The sequence below is a fragment of the Panthera uncia genome, chromosome D4 (assembly GCF_023721935.1).
Source record: "Panthera uncia isolate 11264 chromosome D4, Puncia_PCG_1.0, whole genome shotgun sequence".
NCBI classification, from domain to species: domain Eukaryota; kingdom Metazoa; phylum Chordata; class Mammalia; order Carnivora; family Felidae; genus Panthera; species Panthera uncia.
Window position 1 is genome coordinate 24,178,099 of NC_064807.1, and position 22,581 is coordinate 24,200,679.

Consider the following 22,581-nt stretch of genomic DNA (forward strand, 5'->3'; position numbering starts at 1 on the left):
AGAGAATAGCTCTCAAGAATACATCCTTACATCTTGAGAGAAATAAAAATGATCTACATTTAAAATATAAAGTTTAGGGGCGCCTGGGTGGCTCAGTTGGTTAAGCATCCGACTTCGGCTCAGGTCACGATCTATCTCATGCTTTGTGGGCCCCATGTCGGGCTCTGTGCTGAAAGCTCAGAGCTTGGAGCCTGCTTCAGATTCTGTATCTCCCTCTCTCCGCCCCTCCCCTGCTTGTGTTTTGCCTCTGTCTCTCAGAAATAAAAGTTAAAAAAAATTTTTTAATATAAAGTTTATAAATAACGTTAAAAATGAACTATCCAAGAGAATGAGGACTAATAATTTAAAATAAGTATTAAAGTGGGTTAGAAAACATCTTAGACATATTCCCAGGTACCTAATATAATGTTTCTTAAAAAGTGGCAAAAAACATTAAATGCCCATAGACTTGCAACACGATACAAAGTCCACAGAATTCTCTCAATTCGCAGATGAAATCCCAATGTAACCACGTTCTTCTGGTAACTAACCTCCACCTACTGGCTATGAAACACACCTTGTTATACCAAATTCTAAGCTACAGTGGATAGTCCTCAGTGTCAAAAACTAAAGTAAATGTTGCAACATCGGAAGCAATTTTAGGGGCGCCTGGGTGGCTCAGTCGGCTAAGCATCGGACTTCGGCTCAGGTCATGATCTCGCGGTCCATGAGTTCGAGCCCCGCATTGGGCTGTGTGCTGACAGCTCAGAGCCCGGAGCCTGCTTCAGATTCTGTGTCTTCCTCTCTCTCTGACCCTCCCCCATTCATGCTCTGTCTCTCTCTGTCTCAAAAATAAATAAACGTTAAAAATTAAAAAAAAAAAAAAAAGCAATTTTAGATGCTTTTCTTATATAAGCTGGTTCACAGGACATTATTACCTGTTTTTATTAATTCTTTAATTAGATCTTCCTTCATCTTGATGTTAATTGTAAGTTCTCTCATTTTCTGTTTGGCTTCAGTAAGTATGAGTTCTGAATTCCTTAATTTTTGCAAATTCAACTCTTGACTCTCCTGGAGACATTCAATCTTTAAATCTTTAAAGAAAAAGAAGCAAAACTGAGAAATAAAACTTCCTGCCCATAGAATTTTCCACAGAAGTGGAGTTAAATAAAAGCAGAAAGAAGCAGTCTAGAGGAAGCAGAGGAAGAGACAAACACAAAGGGAAAGAAAGAAAGGAAAAAATACATGGCAATTGGGACTTTCATTTTCTAGCTGACAGCAAGTTTTAGTCACATCCTGTACGTTCTGATACATAGGTCATCATTGTCCTTAGGTATGTGATTTGAGTTTTCCTTTAACCTGAGTTATTTAAGAAAGGTATAAAATCTCCAGGTGGGCAGAGAGTTGAAATTTTTTCCCACTAACTTCTACTTTAATGGTCATCAGAGAATGTGGTCTGTCTGCACCACGCTACCCAAGGTGTAGTCCAGCACTGTTGGTTACCGGAACGTAAGTCAACTATGTCACTGTTTTAATTCAGCGGACTTTTTTCCCCCACAGCAAGACTCCCTCAGTGAAGAAGTTAGTGCACTGATTTACATTCGGCGTGAGTTTCTTACCTGGCTGTAGACCAGTAACAAACAGCTCAAGGATGGCTACTTGAGTAGCACTTCTCTATTTATACATTTTTAAATTTATTTCAGTTTTATTTGTGACATAAAGTCAATGTGCTGTTAATAGAACAGGCATAGGCTCTTTAAAAGATAAAATACTCTCTATTTTCATAGTGGAGGACTTACCTATTGTGTTATTTGTATTTGCTATGCTCTTTTCTGTGTGTGTGTCTGACCACTCATAGGCCAAGAGAAATGAGTTAAAAATCTCCTACTACAACATAGTTTTGGCAACACAAACATATTTTATGCTTATTTGATGCATACAAATTCTCATCAGCTGTGTAGTACAACATTATGAGCACTCAGCAGACTAAGTTGGCTCTAAGGTCACATACATCACTACTGGAAGGCAGGTGTGCCAGGGAAGCAGCAGATACCTGGTACATTATTTAAAATGTATTTTAGGGGCACCTGGGTGGCTCAGTCAGATAAGTGTCCGACTTCGGCTCAGGTCATGATCTTGTGGTCCTTGAGTTCAAGCCCTGAATCGGGCACTGTGCTGACAATGCAGAACCTCCTTGAGATTCTCTCTCTCCCTCTCTCTGCCCCTCCCCTGCTCACACACACTCTTTCTCAAAATAAATAAATAACCCTAAATAAATTATTTAAAAAATTTTTTAATGTATTTTACTGTCATCAATGAACAATGTGAATATCAACTCAAGTTTGGGTACAAAAATCCCCATTCTGAGACATTTATCCTATAACTCTAGCCAGAATTAACTGGGGACATTTTTTTTTTTTTTTAATTAAGGAGTAGCAAGTGAAAACTTGGAGGGAGAACAGAGAACAAAAAGGAAGTTCTCCTACCAAGTTCCCACCTTTGCGAATTAAATTATTGACTAAAGAAAAAGAGAAGTGTCATAAACATTACATCTAAATTACTTGAGAAAGTCTGTGTACCTTCATTCCCCAAACTTGACTTTTGTGTTTGATCCTGAATATCATTCAATTCAACAAGAGAACAAACAGAACTTCGCTTCTGAATCCACGAGCGACTTCTACGTCTAAAAACAAAAAAATCAGGATCAAAGGTAACTTGTCTGTTAGTGTTTTCTAATATGCCCTCAAATTAGTTTCCCCAGAACTGACCACAATGTTAAAAAAGTATTAATTACATAAACAGTTTTTTCTATTATTCCTCAAAATAAAAGGATGTCTCCCTCAGGCTGAACTCAGGGGAAAATTCATGTTTGTTGCCACTGTGGCAGTAAAATCAGGAAATCCAAACACATTCTCTCTGAAAATTAAAATCCAACAGCTATAAAAGCCCTAAATGCAAAAATATTTTCAATTTTAAGATTGATGACTTGTGTTCAAATGCTGGTTTCATAACACATTAGACACAGTAGACAGTGCTTTAGGCAAAGCTTATATTAAATGGTAAAGATACATGTTAATGAATAAAACCCCTATATCTATCTATATTTATTGCACCATATATTATGCTTATGAAATCAGTCTATATTTAACATACCTAATTTCAGATTTCTCTTGGCCTTCTGATTCTTCATCATCACTGTCATCAGAAAATTGGCAGTGGAGGACTTCATCTTGTTCTTCTATATGACCCAGCAGCATCTGACTTCGTGTTCGAAATCCGGCAACTACTCGATCCAGAGAGTACACAGAAGGACTTGTGTAGACCTTACAAGTGATTACCCCACCCAACAACAGAAAAAAGTGATTTTTTTTATGTTTATTTTTATCCTATTACTCAAAATATTTTTAAAGAGGTTATTAGATAGTTACATGGAAACAGCCAATCACCGAAAATATCCATTCTCCCAAAAAAAGTCAAAGTAAATTTCACCATGCCGTTTTACCCCATAGACACATACTTCCTTCAGAACCTACACAGCTCTTCCTCCTTCTAGAAAGCTATCTTCAATTATACCTTCATGGAAAACATTATTCAAAAATGAAACCAAAGAGAGGCACGAGTGAAAACATCACTGCTCTTAAACATTGCACGGGTACTTCCCAACAAAAGTGAAACCCAGACAGTGTGATAGGAGGCAATGACCTATTTGTACTACCCTGGAGGAAATCCAAATGCATGTATTCACACTTTACAGGTGGCGGTTAGGGATAGCTGACTTAATGCTCTAAGTGACATAATTAATATGTATCATGGATAAATAGATTTTCCTGGGCTAGCCTGGGAGCTTTCCATACGATAACATGCTTCTTACTGGCAATGCGCCTTCAGCTCTCAAAAAATGACCTTGGAAAACAACAACAGAAAACAGAAATTGCCTTTATACTCTTCTTCTAGTTTTTGTTACAAGTATTTCCTTTTTCACCACCTCTCTGTAACCAAACCTCAGAGTAATTTCTCAAAAAAGGCAGACAATAAAATATTAGAGGAAACATTCCATTTATGAACAGATTTCATTAGAAGCTATTAAAATTATGACATATAGTGGAATGTGTATATCACAGAGTATCAAGATTCAGGTGATAGAGGTCCCTCACATAATCCCTCCCAGAAAAGCCCGCCTGATATGGAAGATTCCTTGATACCTGATTTCTGTGCCTCTGTTGTTGGCCACCTAATAAGGTCACATTGATACCATGATAGACACAGAGTAAAGTTTTCTAGGTAGACTCCCAATCCTGGGGTTTGAGGGAGGGGGGAGGGGAATTATTTACAGAAGAACCAACTCAATAAGTTTTTCTCTAACAAGCACAATTACCCCGCATGTCCATTTTGCCCCAAAACAAACAGGCATCAAGGTTTCTCTTCATCAGAGGAATGCGAATTATTTCAGGAGCAAATAATACTTTCTGTTCAAAGTCAAACATTGTTCTCTAGAATTGTAATCTGCTTTTAAAATTTCTTTCTACAAAAAACCCCAAAGGAGCCAGCCTAATAATGAACAGCAAATATATTCTACAACAATTAGTAATATTTAGTAAATTAATTCCTTAACAGTCATTCCACCCAATGCAATAAAACCTGGCACCTTCTCACCTAAGTACTGAGTCCTGCTTCCCTTTAGTTGCTTCTGCGTTCCATAGCTCCCCGCTTTAGCATTTTCAACCACACCCCAAACAGTACTAATCACTAATATAAGTACTCAAATAAGCTGATTAATAATTCAGATTAACTGAGGTGTATACACTAGAAGCCAACATTTTATTCTAACCATTTTCTTCTCTAGAATTATATAGCCATAAAGCTAGAGAGAATTTTAAAGCTTACTGAGTTCAACTATTCTACCCATATTTGGCTCTTATTTATAACATGACCTCTGCTGAAGCAATGGCTGCCAGGGCCCTGGGGCCTCTGGAATCATCTTTGGCAGTTTTTTTTTTTTTTTTTTAACATTTATTTATTTTTGAGAGACAGAGAGACAGAGCATGAGTGAGGGAGGGGCACAAAATCCGAAGCAGGCTCCAGGCTCTGAGCTGTCGGCACAGAGCTCGACGTGGGGCTTGAACCCACGAACTGAGGTCATGACCTGAGCTGAAGCAGGACCCTTAACCAACTGAGCCACCCTGGTGCCCCACATCTTTGGCAGTTTTAAGTGAAGTATTCCCTTAGCACTTCTTCTCCCTGGTCCTGGAGTCTCCAGATTTTTTAAATATATCCCTTAAGAATACTTGGTCGGTTTTCTTAGCATACAGTCGTATGAAGTACTAAAAGTGGTATTAGTTACCTATCGCTTTTATTTCCACTCCATATCAGATTTCATCGAATCTCAAATGCCATCAACTATAAGAGACACCATTATTTTTATCCCATCAAGAAAGAAAAAAAGCTGTCAAACTATGACATGCCATCAATTATAAAACATACCCTGGCATCAAAGATGATAAAATGTGAAAACAACGGGAGTCTTACTATCAATGAAACATGGCAGATTTTCATCAGTATTTGTGATATTGTATTATACCTAAGCATTGACTGACCCCTCTAATTTTTTTCTTTCCAAAGTGCCCTCTGAGTGGGTATAATACTGGCTCTTGGCCTCAAGTATATCGTATTTACCATGTTAAGAAAGTAGACACCTCTGTTACATTTTTTCTTTAGATTTAAATCAAGATTCAACTTTACATTTCATTTGATGAGCTTTGGTATCTATTGAGACAAAGGAGTTTTTTCTCTTTTTTCCTATTAGTTTGATAAATAATACTAAAACTTTTTCTTTCATTTACCTATATACTACTTAGTTGTGAGGGGCAATTTCTTTAGGAATTCTGCATAAGTAGATATGTTCTAAAATTCCATTTTGGTGTTTAACTTTTCAGATTAAGAACTAGTTGAAAACAAATGTGCAATAATAGGAAAAAGTACACAAGATAAATATTATTTAAAATATTATATTAAATATTTAATATAATAAAATATATTAAATAAACATTTAAGATAATATATCTCAATATATTAAGATAATATGTTAAGGTAAATATTATTCAGCCATTAAAAATCATGATATGTTATAAAAGAATATTTAATAACTCTCAAATGTTCATGATATATTAAGTGAGAAAAGCCAGTAATGAAAGTATATGAGTATACGCATAATATAACAAATAATGCATTTAAAATAAATAAGATCTTTTTGCTCTTTTCTCTCCAATATGTATACACAAGCATTTAAGAAATATTTTTAAGGTGCCTGGGTGTCTTAGTCAGTTGAGCTGGACTCTTGATTTAGGCTTAGGTCAAGATCTCATGGTTCATGGCTTTGAGCCCCACATCAGGCTCTGTGCTGACAGCCTGCCTGGGATTCTCTCCTTACCCCTCTCTCTTTGCCCCCCCGCTCCATATTCTCTCTCTCTCTCTCTCTCTCTCTCTCTCTCTCTCAAAATAAATAAAAAAACACAAAAAAAAAAAAAAAAGAAAAAGAAAATATTAGCTAGATTTCTGCCAAGGAGATACAAATCCAGGAGAAAATGAAATGGTATTTCAGATGTCCTCTTGGGAGTAATTTAGTTCATTTCGGTATTCAATATGAAAACTTCCCCTCACTTTTAGAACAAACAGGACACCAACAAGGCTTGGCATGCCATGTGTCTTCCCACGCAAGCCTGCCTTCTCATGTCTGCTGCAGTAACCAGCCCAAACAAGAAAAGGGGCCTAGATTCTTGGACACGTGGTAGGAATAAGAGTTCTTAAAACTGCCGATCACATGACTTTTGCATCTTCTTTCTTTTCCCCTCCTTTTAATGGCTAGCAGAGATCTTTTGGGGTGGAAGGAAAATTGTAAAAACAAAACAAAACTCATAACTTGATAATTTGAAACAATAACCACGGAAGTCGTTATTCCACTCATGCCTGTTTCAGGCCTATTCAAACAACTAGAAATAAGAACAAGGGTCTAACTTTTCTCAAGAGCCCACAGAGTGTATGTGTGTGTGAATGTCTAGTAAAAAGAAGAAAGAGAGACTGAGAGGGAATAAATATGTACAACTTTTGTAATCATGGGAAAACAAATGTTCTTTAAAAAAAATAAAAGAGGGGCGCCTGGGTGACTCAGTCGGTTAAGCGTCTGACTTCAGCTCAGGTCATGACCTCACGGTTTGTGAGTTCAAGTCCCGCATCAGGCTCTGTGCTGACAGACAGTTAAGAGCCTGGATGGAGCCTGCTTCGGATTCTGTGTCTCCCTCTCTCTCTGCCCTTCCCCACTCATGCTCTGTCTCTGTCTCTCAAAAGTAAATAAATATTAAAAAAATTTTTTTAAATAAAAAATAAAAGAATAAACAGAAAATTTATTCACATTACTAGCCAAGAGTTAATAAATAAATCGCTTAAGTACAGAAGACGATATATAATTATTAAATTGAAATCATAGTTATCAAATTTGAATCCTGCAAAAATTTACCTTTCATCCCATATGTTCTATGAAAATTTACTGTGTATTCACCCATAAAGAAAATATCAATAACTCAGGGGCACCCGGGTGGCTCAGTCGGTTAAGCGGCTGACTTCAACTCAGGTCATGATCTCACAGTTCATAACTTCAAGCCCCGCGTCAGGCTCTGTGCTGACAGCTCAGAGCCTGGAGCCTGCTTCAGATTCTGTCTCCCCTCTCTCTCTGCCTCTCCCCCACTCGTGCTCTCTGTCTCTCAAAACTGAATAAATGTTAACAAAAAATTTTTAAAAAGAAAATGTCAATAACTCTACAAAGGAAAACTGAAATAATAAGAACAGTGATTTAATTTTTAAAACTCAACCACTCAGAGCTAAAAACCACACAGGTAAGGATAGCACCTGTCTTACTCTGAAGCACGGAGCCTGGGACACAGTAACGCACCCCATAGGCGTGTGTTGAAGACACAGTGTACCAGGCAGTTTTAGCATCACTATCTTATGTAAGTCCTCCACACACACCCACGTTTCCCCCAGTCTGACAGATAAGGAACCGGGGGCCCACATGGGTTTAGGCACACGTACAGGTCTATACAAAGAGCTTGTGTTCACAGCCAAGCCTACCTGACTACAAAGCCTATGACGCTTCCCATATTTCTTACCCCTTTAATGGTAACCATCACATGGCCTTCGGATCCTTTCCAGTCATAAAATTAATAAATAGACACCAAAATTCATGAATCTGTTACTTAGTCTTCTCCACTAGAGATTTCCATTCCAGTAGAGATTCCTTGATTTTTCATGAGAAATCTGTGTACATATATTTACCACCCACACACATATTTATAAATAAAAATTAAAATGAAACTTCATACTGATCTCCACACAGTCTTGATTATGTCAGCTTGGCAAGACCGGATAATAGACAAATATCATTTTGAAAATAATAAAACAGACCAAATAAATCAAACTAAGCACCCTCCAATCTCATCTCAACTTGGTGTGGTTAAAGACAGAAAAAAATTAATGAAGATATCAGACTAAAACATGAAAATATGAAAATATGATGGCATCTGAAAATATGATGGCAAAGGATAGCTTTTTCTCCTTGGTGAATACAGACATCACCTTCAACTATTCCTTCCAAATAAAACTATATGTTCTCCTATTTATTCATTTTTTGTTAAAAATAAGCATGACTGAAAGCAAGAATATACATAAAAGTCCATGAAACCAAACAGAAAAAGAGAAGGTGCTGAGACTGTACAAATATCCTGTGATACTATACATATTTTTTACGTATCAAAACCAAAACCAGAAAGAAATCAATGTTTAGACATTACCTTCCTGGAATCTGATCTGGCTGGGATATAAATATAATGCCCCAAACGAGTATCAAACGGTACGGTACATGGCCTCTTTCCAGGTGTCCTGGTGTCTGGCCCGTCTCCACAAGTTTCCGTAGCTGAAGATGTCATTGACAGATTAAGTCTTGCTAGTTCTTCACTCAGTTGATCCACAAGAAGTTGTTGTTCTATTATTTTTTCATTCTTTGTAAAAGAGAGATGAACATGTTTAAAATAGAGAACCCCAGTAAGTGTGTAATGATTAAAAATAAATTGTACATTGCCCGAACTCATGACTACCTTAACAGAACCATAAAACCTCACTGCTCCACAGACTAGCCTTCTGGTGTTCCCCAGACGGTTCTGAGTGATAAAAACTTTTGAATAGTAAGCAGTGACAAAGAGAGACTGAAGAATTAAATACTCAAAGTAAATGCCCCATATATTTTGATTGGTTGGTTTGCCAACCTGAAGCATTCTGATTAGCTGATCTCTATAAATCTTTGGCCTTCCTGAGTGAAATCCAAGCAGGAACAGGAAAGAAGAAAGTTGAAAAGTGGAGAAAGAACTACGAATGGCAGAGGTGGCTGCAAAGGAGACTGACTGGTAACAGGTGCAGTGAAGTGAAAGCCTTTACTCAGGGCAAAAGAAAGCCTAAAGCACAAAGAGATAAAAGATAGGTAGCTGGTAGTCCTGGGAGGAAACAGAACTGGAAAGCAAAGGCTGAACAAATTGTGTCAGGAGTGTGTGTGTGTGTGTGTGTGTGTGTGTTAGGTTTCTACATATCCTCTAGAGAAACTTTGTCAACTATACCCAATCCAGAAAGCTCTAACATCAATCTCTGTTTTATCAGCACAAAATTATGTAAACAAGAAACTGTCATTCATCTTAATACTTCACACGTACTATACTGTTAAATAGGGAAAAAAAAACCTGAAGTTTTACAGTGCTCATGCTAAGCTATAAGAAAGCAACCTTATTAAAAATTCATGTATTCAGATAATTAAAATATATGCCAATGGCATAGAAGTTGAGGCAGGGGGTGTGATATGGAGTCTTTACACTGTCTGGGAAAGGGTGAAAATACCAATAATATTAGACTTTATTAAATCAAGAGTGCATGGTACACTCTCTAGGGTAACCACCAATAACTAAAAGAGTAAAAGTACAACACCTAAGCTAATGAAGTAAAAATAAAAAAATTTAAAAAACACAATTAATCCAAAAAAAGATAAGGAGAGAAAAAGGAATGCAGAGCAGTTAGGATAAGTAAAAACCACAATGGTGGGATTATAACCACAATATGAAAGGAATTATGTTAAATTCAGAAATGAACTAAGTAATCCAATTAAAAGATTACAATATGTCAGGGGATTGTAAAATTATCTAACTTGCTGCTTCCAAGAAACACAACTAAAATAGACCCACAAAGATTAAAAATAAGGTGGAAAAGAGACACCAGGTAATGTTAATCAAAAGAAAGCTGGTAGAGCTATGTGAATACCTAAGTAGACTTTAAGGCAAAAGCCACTGGAAGAGGTAAAAAATATTAAAAAAGTCAATTCACCAGAATGATATAACAGTCATCATTTCTATGTACTTAATAACACAGCTTCAATATGTATAATGCAAAAATTGTTAGTACTGGGGAGCCGGGATGGCTCAGTTGGTTAAGCGTCTGATCTCACAGTTTGTGAGTTCAAGCCCTCCGGCCAGCTCTGTGCTGAAAGCTCAGAGCCTGCTTCAGATTCTCTGTCTCCCTCTCTCTCTCTCTCTCTCCCCTCCCTTGCTTGTGCTAAGATAAATAAATAAACAATAAAAAAAGTTGTTAGTACTTTATGGAAAAGGAAGACAAATCCAAAATTGTAGCAAAAGATTGTAACACCACTCTAAATTACTGATATAACAAAAAGACCCAAAAATGAATAAAAATATAGATATTATTAACATGATTACCACCACCCAATAATTACAGAATACATATTCCTTTCCAGTACGTCTGTAATACCTACAAAAATTGGCCTTATGCTAAGTCATGACACAAGTTTCTTTTTTTTTTTTTAACGTTTATTTATTTTTGAGACAGAGAGAGACAGAGCATGAACGGGGGCAGGGCAGAGAGAGAGGGAGACACAGAACGGGAAGCAGGCTCCAGGCTCCGAGCCATCAGCCCAGAGCCCGACGCAGGGCTCGAACTCACGGACTGCGAGATCGTGACCTGAGCCGAAGTCGGACGCTCAACCGACTGAGCCACCCAGGCGCCCCTGCAAGTTTCAACACATTCAAAGGACTGAAATCATATGGACCACAATGCAATTAAGCCAAAAAATCATAAAAAGAAATCCTCCATGTGTTGGAAATAAAGTAACTTATTACCCATGAGTCAGATAAAAGTCATAGTAAATATAAGGAAATATTTTGAGCAAGTAAACTTAGGAGGAAATCCATAACTTAAATGCACATATTATAAAAGAAGAAAAGCTAAAAATCAATGAACTAAGAATCCTTCTAAAGAATTTAGGAAGATTACCAGCAATGAAAGTGAATCAGTAATCAAAAAACTCCCAAGAAACAAAAAGTCCAGGACCAGACAGCTTCACAGGTGAATTCTACCAAACATTTAAAGAATAATTCTTCTCAAACTATTCCAAAAAATACAAGAGGAAGGAAAACTTCCAAATTCACTCTATGAGGCCCAGCATTACCCTGATCCTAAATCAGATAAAGACACCACAAAAAGAGAAAACTACAGTCCAATATCCTTCATGAATATAGATGCAAAAATCCTCAACAAAATACTAGCAAACCAAATCCAACAATACATTTAAAAAAATCCTTCAGCAAAATCAAGTGTGGTTTATTCCTGGAATGCAAGGGTGATTCAATATTCACAGTCAATGTGATATATCACACCAATAAGAGAAAGGATAAAAACCAAATGGTCATTTGAACAGATGCAGAAAAAGCATTTGACAAAGTACAATATCCATTCATGACAGAAACCTTCAACAAAGTAGGTTTAGAGGGAACATACCAAAACATAATCAAGAGCTTATATGAAAAATCCACAGAGAACATCAATGGGAAAAACAGAGCTTTTCCTCAAAGGTTAGGAACAAAACAAGAATATCCACTCTTACCACTATTTTTTTAAGTTTATTTATTTATTTTGAGAGAGAATGAGAGGAAGACAGCAAGGGAGAGAGGGGCAGACAGAGAGGGAGAAAGAGAATCCCAAGCAGGCTCTGCACTGTCAGCATGGAGCCCGATGTGAGGCTTGAACTCACAAACTGTGAGATCATAACCTGAGCTGAAATCAAGAGTTGGACACTCAATCAACTGAGCCACCCAGGTACCCACCACTTTTTAAAAAATATTTATTTATTTTGAGAAAGAGAGAGGTAGAGAGAGGGGGGACAGAGAGAATCTCAAGCAGGCTCCCATCAGCACAGAGCCAGATGCGGGGCTTGATCTCATAAACTGTGAGATCGTGACCTGAGATGAAACCAAGAGTTGGATGCTTAACTGACTGAGCCACCCAGGTGCCCCTCACTCTTACCACTTTAATGTACTGGAAGTCCTAGCCACAGCAATCAGACAACAAAAAGAAATAAAAGGTATCCAAATTGGTAAGGAAGAAGTAGAACTCTATTTGCAGAGGACATGACACTATATACAGAAAATCCTAAAGACTCCACCAAAAAACTGCTAGAAGTGATCAATGAATTCAGTAGTCACAAGATACAAAATCAAAGTTCAGAAATCTGTCTCATTCCTCTACACTAATTATGAAGCAGCAGAAAGAAAATTAAATAACCCCATTTACGACTGCACCAAAAATAATAAAATATCTAGGAAGAAACTTCCAAAGAGGTGGAAGACTTGTATAGGTGAAAACTATAAAATATTGATGAAAGTAATTGAAGACACACAAAGAAATGGAAAGACACTCCATGCTTATGGATTGGAAGAATACTGTGAAAATGTCTATACTACTCAAAGCAATCTACACATCGAAGGCAATCCCTATCAAGATAGCAACAGGATTTTTCAAAGAACTAGAACAAACAATCTTACAATTTCTATGGGACCACAAAAGACCCTGAATAGCCCGAGCAGTCTTCAAAAAGAAAAACAAAACTGGAGGCATCTCAATTCCCAAGTTATATCACAAAGCTGTAGCAATTAAAACAGTATGGTACTGGCACAAAAATGGACACATATATCCACAAAACAGAACAGAAACCCCAGAAAAAAAGCCACAATTATATGGTCAATTAATCTTCAACAAAGGAGGATAGAGTATGCATGGAAAAGACAGTCTCTTTGACAAATAGCGTTAGGAACACTGGAGAGCTACGTGCAAAAGAATGAACCTGGGCCTCTTTCTTTCATACACAGAAATAAATTAAAAATGGACTGAAAGCTTAAATGTGAGACTGGAAGCCATAAAAATCTTTGAAGACAGCATAAGCAGTAATCTCTCTGACACTGGCCATTAGCAACTTCTTACTAGGTATGTCTCCTGGGGCAAGGGAAACAAAAGCAAAAATAAACTATTGGGACTACATCAAAATAAAAAAGTTCTGTACAGTGAAGGATATAATCGATGAAACTAAAAGGTAAACCTACTGGATGGGAGAAGATATTTGCAAATGATATACCCGATAAAGGATTAATATCTAAAATATGTAAAGAACTGATACAACTCAACAACCCAAAAAACAAATAATCCAATTTAAAAATGTGCAGAAGTCACAAACAGACATTTATTCAAACAAGACATCCAGATGGCCAACAGACACAGGAAAATTTGCTCAACATCTCTCATCATCAGGGAAATGTAAATCAAAACTACAATGAGATACCACCTCACATTTGTCAGAATGGCTAAAACACAACAACACAAGAAACAGCAGGTGTTAGGGAGATGTGGAGAAAAAGGAACCTTCTTACACTACTGGTGGGAATGCAAACTGGTACAGCCACTGTGGAAAATAGTATGGAGGTTCCTCAAAACATTAAAAATAAAACTACCCTAGGATCCAGTAATCACACTACTGAGTATTTATCTCCAAAATACAAAAACATTAATTCAAAGGGATACATACACCCTTATGTTTATAGCAGTATTATTTTTTTAATGTGTTATTTATTTGTTTTGTTCAAACGCAAGTTAGTTTCTTCAGGTGTAGAACTTAGTGATTCATCACTTACATATAACACCCAGTGCTTATGCCAACAAGTGCCCTCCTTAATGCCCATCAACCATTTAGCCCATTCCCCCAACCCAACACCCCATCAGCAACCTTCAGTTTGCTCTCTGTATTTAAGAGTCTCTTACGGTTTGACTCCCTTTCTGTTTTTATCTTATTTTTCCTTCCCTTCCCCTGTTTGTTTTGTTTCTTAAATTCCACATATGAGTGAAATCATATGATATTTGCCTTTCTCTGACTATTTTGCTTTGCATAATACATTCTAGTTCCATCCACATTGTTGCAAATGGCAAAATTTCATTCTGACTGCTGAGTAATATTCCATGGTGTCTGTGTGTGTGTGTGTGTGTGTGTGTGTGTGTGTGTGTATTTGTATAATTTGGCTATTGTTGATAGTGATAGCAGCATTATTTACAATAGCCAAGAAATGGAAGCAGCCTAAGTGTCCACCAATAGATGAATGGATAAAGAAGATGTGGCATTTACACATATAGCATATGTATACACATCATATATATATGATGTGTATATATATGAATATTATTCAGCCATAAAAAAGAATGAAATCCTGTCTTTTGCAAGGACAAAAATGGATCCAGAAACTATAAGTGCCAAATGACATAAGTCAGAGAAATACAAATATTATATTATTTCACTCATATGTGAAATTTAAGAAATAAACAAGCAAAGGAAATTTTAAAAAGAGAAAGACAAACCAAGAAACACTCTTTGCTATAAAGGACAAACTAATGGTTACCAGAGGGGTGGTGGGTGGGGAGATGGGTGAAATAGGTGAAGGGAATTAAGAGTACACTTACCATAATGAGCACTGAGTAATGTATAGAATTGTTGAACCACTATATTGTACACCATATAACACTGTATGTAAATTACACTGGGATTAGAATTTAAAACTTAAAAAAAAATGAAACTTTCATCAGCAAAACTAAAAGGCAACTGACAGAATGGGAGAAGATATTTGCAAATGACATATCAGATAAATCGTTACTATCCAAAATCTATAAAGAACTTATCAAACCCAACACCCAAAAAACAAATAATCCAGTGAAAAAATGGGCAAAAGACATGAATAGACACTTCTCCAAGGAAGACATCCAGATGGCCAACCAACACATAAAAAAATACTCAACATCACTCATCATCAAGGAAATACAAATCAAAACTACAATGAGATACCACCTCACACCTATCAGAATGGCTAACATTAACAACTCAGGCAAAAACAGATGTTGGCAAGGATGCGGAGAAAGAGGATCTCTTTTGCATTGTTGGTGGGAATGCAAGCTGGTGCAGCCACTCTGGAAAACAGTATGGAGGTTCCTCAAAAAACTAAAAATAGAACTACCCTACGACCCAGCAATTGCACTACTAGGCATTTATCCAAGGGATACAGGTGGGCTGTTTCGAAGGGACACATGCACCCCAATGTTCATAGCAACACTATCTAAATAGCCAAAGTATGGAAAGAGCCCAAATGTCTATCGATGGATGAATGGATAAAGAAGGTGTGGTATATATATACAATGGAGTATTACTCTGCAATCAAAAAGAATGAAATCTTGCCATTTGCAACTACGTGGATGGAACTGGAGGGTATTATGGTAAGTGAAAGTAGTCAGTCAGAGAAAGACAAATATCATATGACTTCATTCATATGAGGACTTTAAGAGACAAAAATGAACATAAGGGAAGGGAAACAAAAATAATATAAAAACAGGGAGGGGAACAAAACATAAGAGACTCATAAATATGGAGAACAAACAGGGGCGCCTGGGTGGCTCAGTCGGTTGAGCGGCCGACTTCGGCTCAGGTCATGATCTCACAGCTCGAAGGCTCGTGAGTTCGAGCCCCGCGTCGGGCTCTGTGCTGACAGCTCAGAGCCTGGAGCCTGCTTCGGATTCTGTGTCTCCCTCTCTCTCTGCCCTCCCCTGCTCATGTTCTCTCTCTCTCTCTCAAAAAAATAAAATAAACATTTAAAAAAAAAAAACATGGAGAACAAACAGAGGGTTACTGGAGGGGGTGTGGGAGAGGGGATGGGCTAAATGGGGAAGGGGCACTAAGGAATCTATTCCTGAAATCATTGTTGCACTGTATGCTAACTAATTTGGATATAAATTTAAAAAATAAAATTTAAAAAAAAACCCGAAACTTTCAGAGAAATAAAAAAATTAACAACAAACATTGATAAGCATGTGGAGCAAGAGGCATATTCATACAGTACCGGTGTGAGTGTAAACTGGAAAAAGAGTTTGATATTATTTGTTAAAGTTGAAAATTCGCCTTCTCTATGACCTACCAATCCAACTTCCAGGAACAAATCCAAAACAAATGTATGTGCGTGTGCACCAACAAACACCTATGAGAAAATGTCCATCCCAGTAAGGACAGAATTATTGAATGAGTAATGTACAGAATTATTGAATCACTATATTAGACACCTCAAACTAATACAACATTGTTAATTATACCAGAATTAAGAAAAAAAAAAGAGAGTACCTAGCTGATTCAGTCAGTAGAGCACACGGCTCTTGATCAATGAGTTCAAGCCCCACTTTGGGTGCAGAGATTACTTAAAAAATAAAATCTTAAAAAAAAAAAAACAAAGAAAATAAAATAAATACAATGTCCATCACCAAAAAACATTCATTAAGAGTAGAAGAGAAACATAAATTGCCATATATTCATACAATGAAATCCTATATGTCTATAAACCTAAACAGGCTACAGTTACACAACATGATAGGTGAATCAGAACAAAAAAAAAAAAAAAAAAAACTTTCAATAAAGGCAACTAGATACTAAAGAATATATGTACTGAATGATTAAATTTCTTAAAATTCCAACAAGTAAACTGTAGTGTTCAAAGATACAGAGTAAAACCACAAAGCAAACCAAGGAAAGCAATACTATCAAGTGAGGAAAGCAGCTCTCTCTGATCAGGACCAACAAAGGACTTCTAAGGGGCAGAGAGCTGACTATTTTTTGACAGTTTACTATTTACCAGCTGGTTACCCAGCTGCTGCTCTCTTTGTGTTACAACACTGCATGGTACATTGTGTTTTATGTTTTATGTTTTTAAACTATTATAGAATGAGAAGAGTTAAAAAAGGAAACAAAAATGAAATGTCAAAATCAAAATCTAACTTGTGCTGGATCAGGTTATTCCTCCCTGATAGGAACCTAAAGGCTTTAAATGAAATTAACTGTTTGGGGCTGTGGGAAGTGCCCCACCAGGGATGGGGGTGGGGGTGTTCACAGCCGAGAAGTATAATATTTAGAGACACTAGGGAAGCTAAGATAGAAAAGTATAAAGTTTAACAAAGGTTAAAGAGCAAATCACTGATAAGAGTATAAAAGGATTATCTAATAAATTTTAAAGTATGTGTTTACTTTCCAACTCTTAACAACATCATGTTGCCTGTTACCTTGGCAAACAGCAGAATGGAAAAACATGGAGAAAAGGTAACTGTAATATGATATGCAAATTAAGTTGTGTATCACCTTCATATTTGTGAAAGTCAGGCTAACAATAAAAATGTTTTCTCCTCGGGGGGCCTGGGTGGCACAGTCAGTTAAGCGTCTGACATCAGCTCAGGTCATGATCTTGCAGTCCGTGGGGTCAAGCCCCACATAGGGCTCTGTGCTGACAGCTCAGAGCCTGGAGCCTGCTTTGGATTGTGTCTCCCTCCCTCTCTGCCCCACCCCCGCTCATGATCTCTCTCTCTCTCTCTCTCTCTCTCTGTCTCTCAAAGATAAATAAACATTAAAAAAATTTATTTTTTAAATAACTGGGATGAGGGGCGCCTGGATGGCTCAGTCGGTTGAGTGTCCGACTTCGGCTCGGGTCAAGATCTCGCGGTCCGTGAGTTCGAGCCCCGCGTCAGGCTCTGTGCTGACCACTCAGAGCCTGGAGCCTGTTTCGGATTCTGTGTCTCCCTCTCTCTCTGACCCTCCCCCCATTCATGCTCTGTCTCTCTCTGTCTCAAAAATAAATAAATGTTAAAAAAAAAAAATTTTTTTTAAATAACTGGGATGAAATATCTCCTTTAAAAAATAAAGTTAATAAAATAAAATAAAATAAAATAAAATAAAATAAAATAAAATAAAATGCTATTCTGGGGCGGCTGGTGGCTCAGTCAGTTAAGCATCTGACTCTTGATTTTGGCCCATGGTTCGTGACATCAAGCCCCACATCAGGCTCTGCACTAAAAGTGTGGAGCCTGCTTGGGATTCTCTCTCTCCCTCTCTCTCTCTGGCCCTCCCCTGCTCTCTTTCACTGTCTCTCTCTCTGTCTCAAATAAATAAACTTAAAATGCTATTCTTTTAGCCAAGTACTATTCAACTAAATCTACAGCACTAGATAGGTCAAGAAACTCTACCTGCAATCTATTGACGTTTTGTGCTTCTTTCAAAGATACCACGTGTCCTTTGTTTTCCTGGACCATCATTTGCACTTGATTCTTCAGTTCCTTCACCTGCAGTTCCTTCTGATTAAATACAACTTCATCAGCAGCCAGTGCACACTGGGAGGAGGGAAAGAAAGCACAAGAGATTCACCACAGAAAGTACTCCAGACAGCCCAGAAAATACCACAAAAACTGGGATTTCATGATGGTTTGACAATGTCTCTCGAAATTTTTCTCATCCTATTCATTTGCAATTTTTTTTGTTTTCTGTAGAAGAAAGGCAGAAACAGTTCGAGGACCTGTCATTGCTATAACCTAAGAATTAATTACCATAAAGATACAAAGACTTTCCTGGTTTTTATTTCCTGAATTTTAAAACAAAAACAGTCACTTGATTCTAGACTACACTCAGGAGGAGTTATTTTTACAAGTTTGCTAGAATTGCCATGAGATTTTTTTTTTTTTTTTTTTTTTTGCCATGAGACTTTTAAATGTGGGTTTTTAAAAATCAAAGAGGTCACATTTTCCAAACTGACCTATAGAGTTAAGAACACATTTGGATCTTTTAAATAAAGAATATTTTGTAATTCAAAAAAAAATTTTTTTTAATGTTTATTTTTGAGAGAGAGAGAGCACAAGCAGGGAAGGGGCAGAGAGAGACACACACAAGATCCAAAGCAGGCTCCAGGCTCTGAGCTGTTAGCACGGTGCCTGATGCGGGGCTCGAACCCACAAGCCATGAGATCACGACCTGAGCCAAAGTCAGACACTTAACTGACTGAGTCACTCAGTCGCCCCAAATATTTGGTAATTTTATGCACTTTCACTATGAAGAGATATTTTGAAGATATTTTAAAATATGGTTAAACAAATAGTTTTCTTAATTTCCAATGAATTATGCCTGCTTTCAAATAAACTTGAGATATGCAAGTAATACTTTTAAAACAATTTTTAAATTAAATAAACTGAAAGAAATTTAATATTTGTTGAGTGAATTTTATGCTAGGGGCACCTGGGTGGCTCAGCTGGTTAAGCGTCCGACTTGATTTCAGTTCAGGTCATGGTCTCACAGTTCATGGGATTGAGCCCCGCATTGGCCTCTGCACTGAGAGTGCAGAGTTTTGCCTGGATTTCTCTCCCTCTCTCTCTCCTCCTCCCTCTCTCTCTCTCAAAATAAATAAATAATTTTTTTAAGTGTATTTTATGCTAGATAGTGACTTGACATTTTAAAAATATCTCACTGTGGGGCGCCTAGGTGACTCAGTCGGTTCAGTGTCTGACTTCGGGTCAGGTCATGATCTCACAGTTCATGAGTTCAAGCCCCACGTCAGGCTCTGTGCTGATAGCTCAGAGCCTGGAGCCTGCTCCGGATTCTGCGTCTCCCTCTCTCTCTGCCCCCTAACCCACTCGCATTCTGTCTCTGTCTCTCTCAAAAAGAAATAAACATTAAAAATAAATAATTCGGGGCCCCTGGGTGACTCAGTCGGTTAAGCGTCCGACTTCGGCTCAGGTCACGATCTCATGGTCCGTGAGTTCGAGCCCCGCGTCGGGCTCTGTGCTGACAGCCCAAAGCCTGGAGCCTGCTTCGGATTCTGTGTCTCCCTCTCTCTCTCTGCTCCTCCCCCGTTCATGCTCTCTCTCTGTCTCAAAAATAAATAAACATTTAAAAATAAATAAATAAATAAATAAACATTAAAAATACATTTAAAAAAATCTCACTGAATAGACATGATTCTTTTTTCATGAAGAAACCAAGAGATTAAAACCTTTTCCCAAGATGACCCAGTAGATAAACCAAACTCCTGACCTTCAATCCCAGGGTCTTTCTGGATCAAACCCCATGCTCTTTCTACTAAGCTATAGGAAAACACAAGAACAAGAGCTGATTTACAAAAATAGTGTTCCCTTTACAAGTAAGATTTAATTCACAAAAACAGAGTATGTACGTGACTACTCAGGCAATGGCATAGAGGGGTAGATAGGCCCCTGTACAGAGAACCCATAGACCAAGGCCAGCCTTGATTTGCCACAGCCTCGTAGCACCACTTAGGGCAAGTCCCTTCTTTTCTCTGCTTGGGATCCTCAAGTGACCAAATGAGGAGAGGACACATGACCCTGATCGTCCTCATTTTCATATGTTTACATATGACCTATGTGACTTCTTTCATAAAATGAGATTAAACTATAATTCTCGTTGGTTAATATCCTCTCCCATGGTAAACTGTACATTTGAGCTTAAAATGTAATTTGTCACGTAGTACTGCATATTCAACTATTTTTACATATGCTTTACAGACTACAGCTATATTATTTATTATTTATTTCAAGTGTTTAACTGTTGAGTAAATTCATGTTCACATACTGCTCTCGTATTCAAAATTTGGAATAAAAAGGCAACAAAGTCCTTCAAGAGGTATTCCATATGGATATACCATATGGAATATGGAGTATTCCAATAATTGACCAATGGCAAAAACCAAGGATTACAACACTACCTGACACAGGAGCACCTGGCTGGCTCAGTGGGTTAAGTGTCCAACTTCGGCTCAGGTCATGATCTCATGGTTCATGAGTTCAAGTCCCACATCAGGCTGTCTGCTGCCGGCACAAAGCCTGCTTCAGATCCTGTCTCCCTCTCTCTCTGCCCCTCCCTCACTTGCACGCACTCTCTCTCTCTCTCTCTCTCCCAAAAGTAAACATTAAAAAAAAATTAAAAACAAAAAAACAGAAACACTACCTGACAGCATCTAACAAGGAGGAGATGGTGAAGTTCAAAGTGACACTTCCTTAGCAAAAATCTGGTGGTAATTCTACCTGTGATATGGCCCACGATCTCCTGTTGGCTAGGAATTTTATTTTTAAGTACTTACCTGCTTGTGTAACAGGCTCAAGGAAGCAGGGCTGAGCAAAGAGAATGTCCATGCCTCTCCCTGCACAGACCTGCTGTCTTGCTAAGTAGTTTATCAAGCTGACTTCACAGTAGTGAAGTGGGGCATGTGGCCCCACGTACAGCTACTAAGTCCAATCACTTAGCTGCCACTGATACATAACCTCAGCACAGGTAGGTGAAAAATAAGTGAGAGATAATAATGAGCTGCCTTTATTGAGCCTTACTCCAGGCCAGGCAGCCTTCTCATCGTTTTATGGGAACTAGTGTTTTAATAATCTTCACAGGAACCCTACAAGGTGCTTGTTATTATTGTTTAATTAGCACAGAGAGGTTAAGTATTTTCCCAAAGTCACAGAGCAAGTAAGCAAAGGAGTTGGGATTCAAATCTTAGGAGTTTGGTACCAATGTTCTTAACCACTATGTTATTCTGTCTCAAACAGAAAGTCTAGAAAACTTTTTTTTTCATTTATTTTTGAGAGAGAGAGAGAGAGCAAGCAGGAGAGGGGCAGAGAGATAGGAGACACAGAATCTGAAGCAGGCTCCAGGCTCTGAGCTGTCTGTACATAGCCCGATGCGTGGCTCGAACTCACAAACTGCCAGATCATGACCTGAGCCAAAGCCAGATGCTTAACCAACAGAGCCACCCAGGCACCCCTAGAAAACAACTTTTTAAGGAGACATATGGGGAGAGGAATGACAGCAATCATTTCTCTATTTGCTATTTAGTGGTATCCAAGATTACTACTCCTGCAAGACTTCAGACCAAAAAAAAAAAAAAAAAATCTATTTTTTTAATTGGGAAATACTGAATATTGTATCTTTCACATTGAGATTAATTACACTAGCACTTTGAAAGTTCTGAGAAGTCTTGGGAGTTTTGCAATCTAGCATTCCCCAAAGACATCTGATCATGGTGCCCTTTTTCATCAAGACTGTTAATATCCTGGGGCTCCTGGGTGGCTCAGTCGGTTAAGCATCTGACTTCAGCTCAGGTCATGATCTCACAGTTTCTGAGTTCAAGCCCCACGTCGGGCCCTGTGCTGACAGCTCAGAGCCTGGAACCTGCTTCCGATTCTGTGTGTCCCTCTCTCTCTGCCCCCTGCCCTGCTCACACTCTGTCTCTGTCTCTCAAAAAGTGAATAAACGTTAACAACAACAACAAAAAGACTGTTAATATCCTTGGGAAATCTTAATCTAGAGTACATAATCTAGAGCAAGTTAATTCA

General features: G+C 37.9%; 1 protein-coding gene across 4 annotated transcripts in view; it reads right to left on the reverse strand.

Annotated features, from left to right (window-relative positions):
• The window catches only part of KIF27 (kinesin family member 27), a 92,769-nt gene that overhangs the window by 46,746 nt on the left and 23,442 nt on the right, over positions 1-22,581 (reverse strand). For all 4 annotated transcript variants that reach the window (XM_049650353.1, XM_049650203.1, XM_049650120.1 and 1 more), the window contains exons 5-9: positions 18,439-18,582; positions 8,820-9,026; positions 3,133-3,302; positions 2,559-2,662; positions 918-1,073 (exon numbers count right to left, since the gene is read on the reverse strand). In XM_049650353.1, the coding sequence (XP_049506310.1) occupies positions 918-1,073; positions 2,559-2,662; positions 3,133-3,302; positions 8,820-9,026; positions 18,439-18,582 (781 nt within the window). The remainder of the gene's footprint in view (positions 1-917; positions 1,074-2,558; positions 2,663-3,132; positions 3,303-8,819; positions 9,027-18,438; positions 18,583-22,581) is intronic.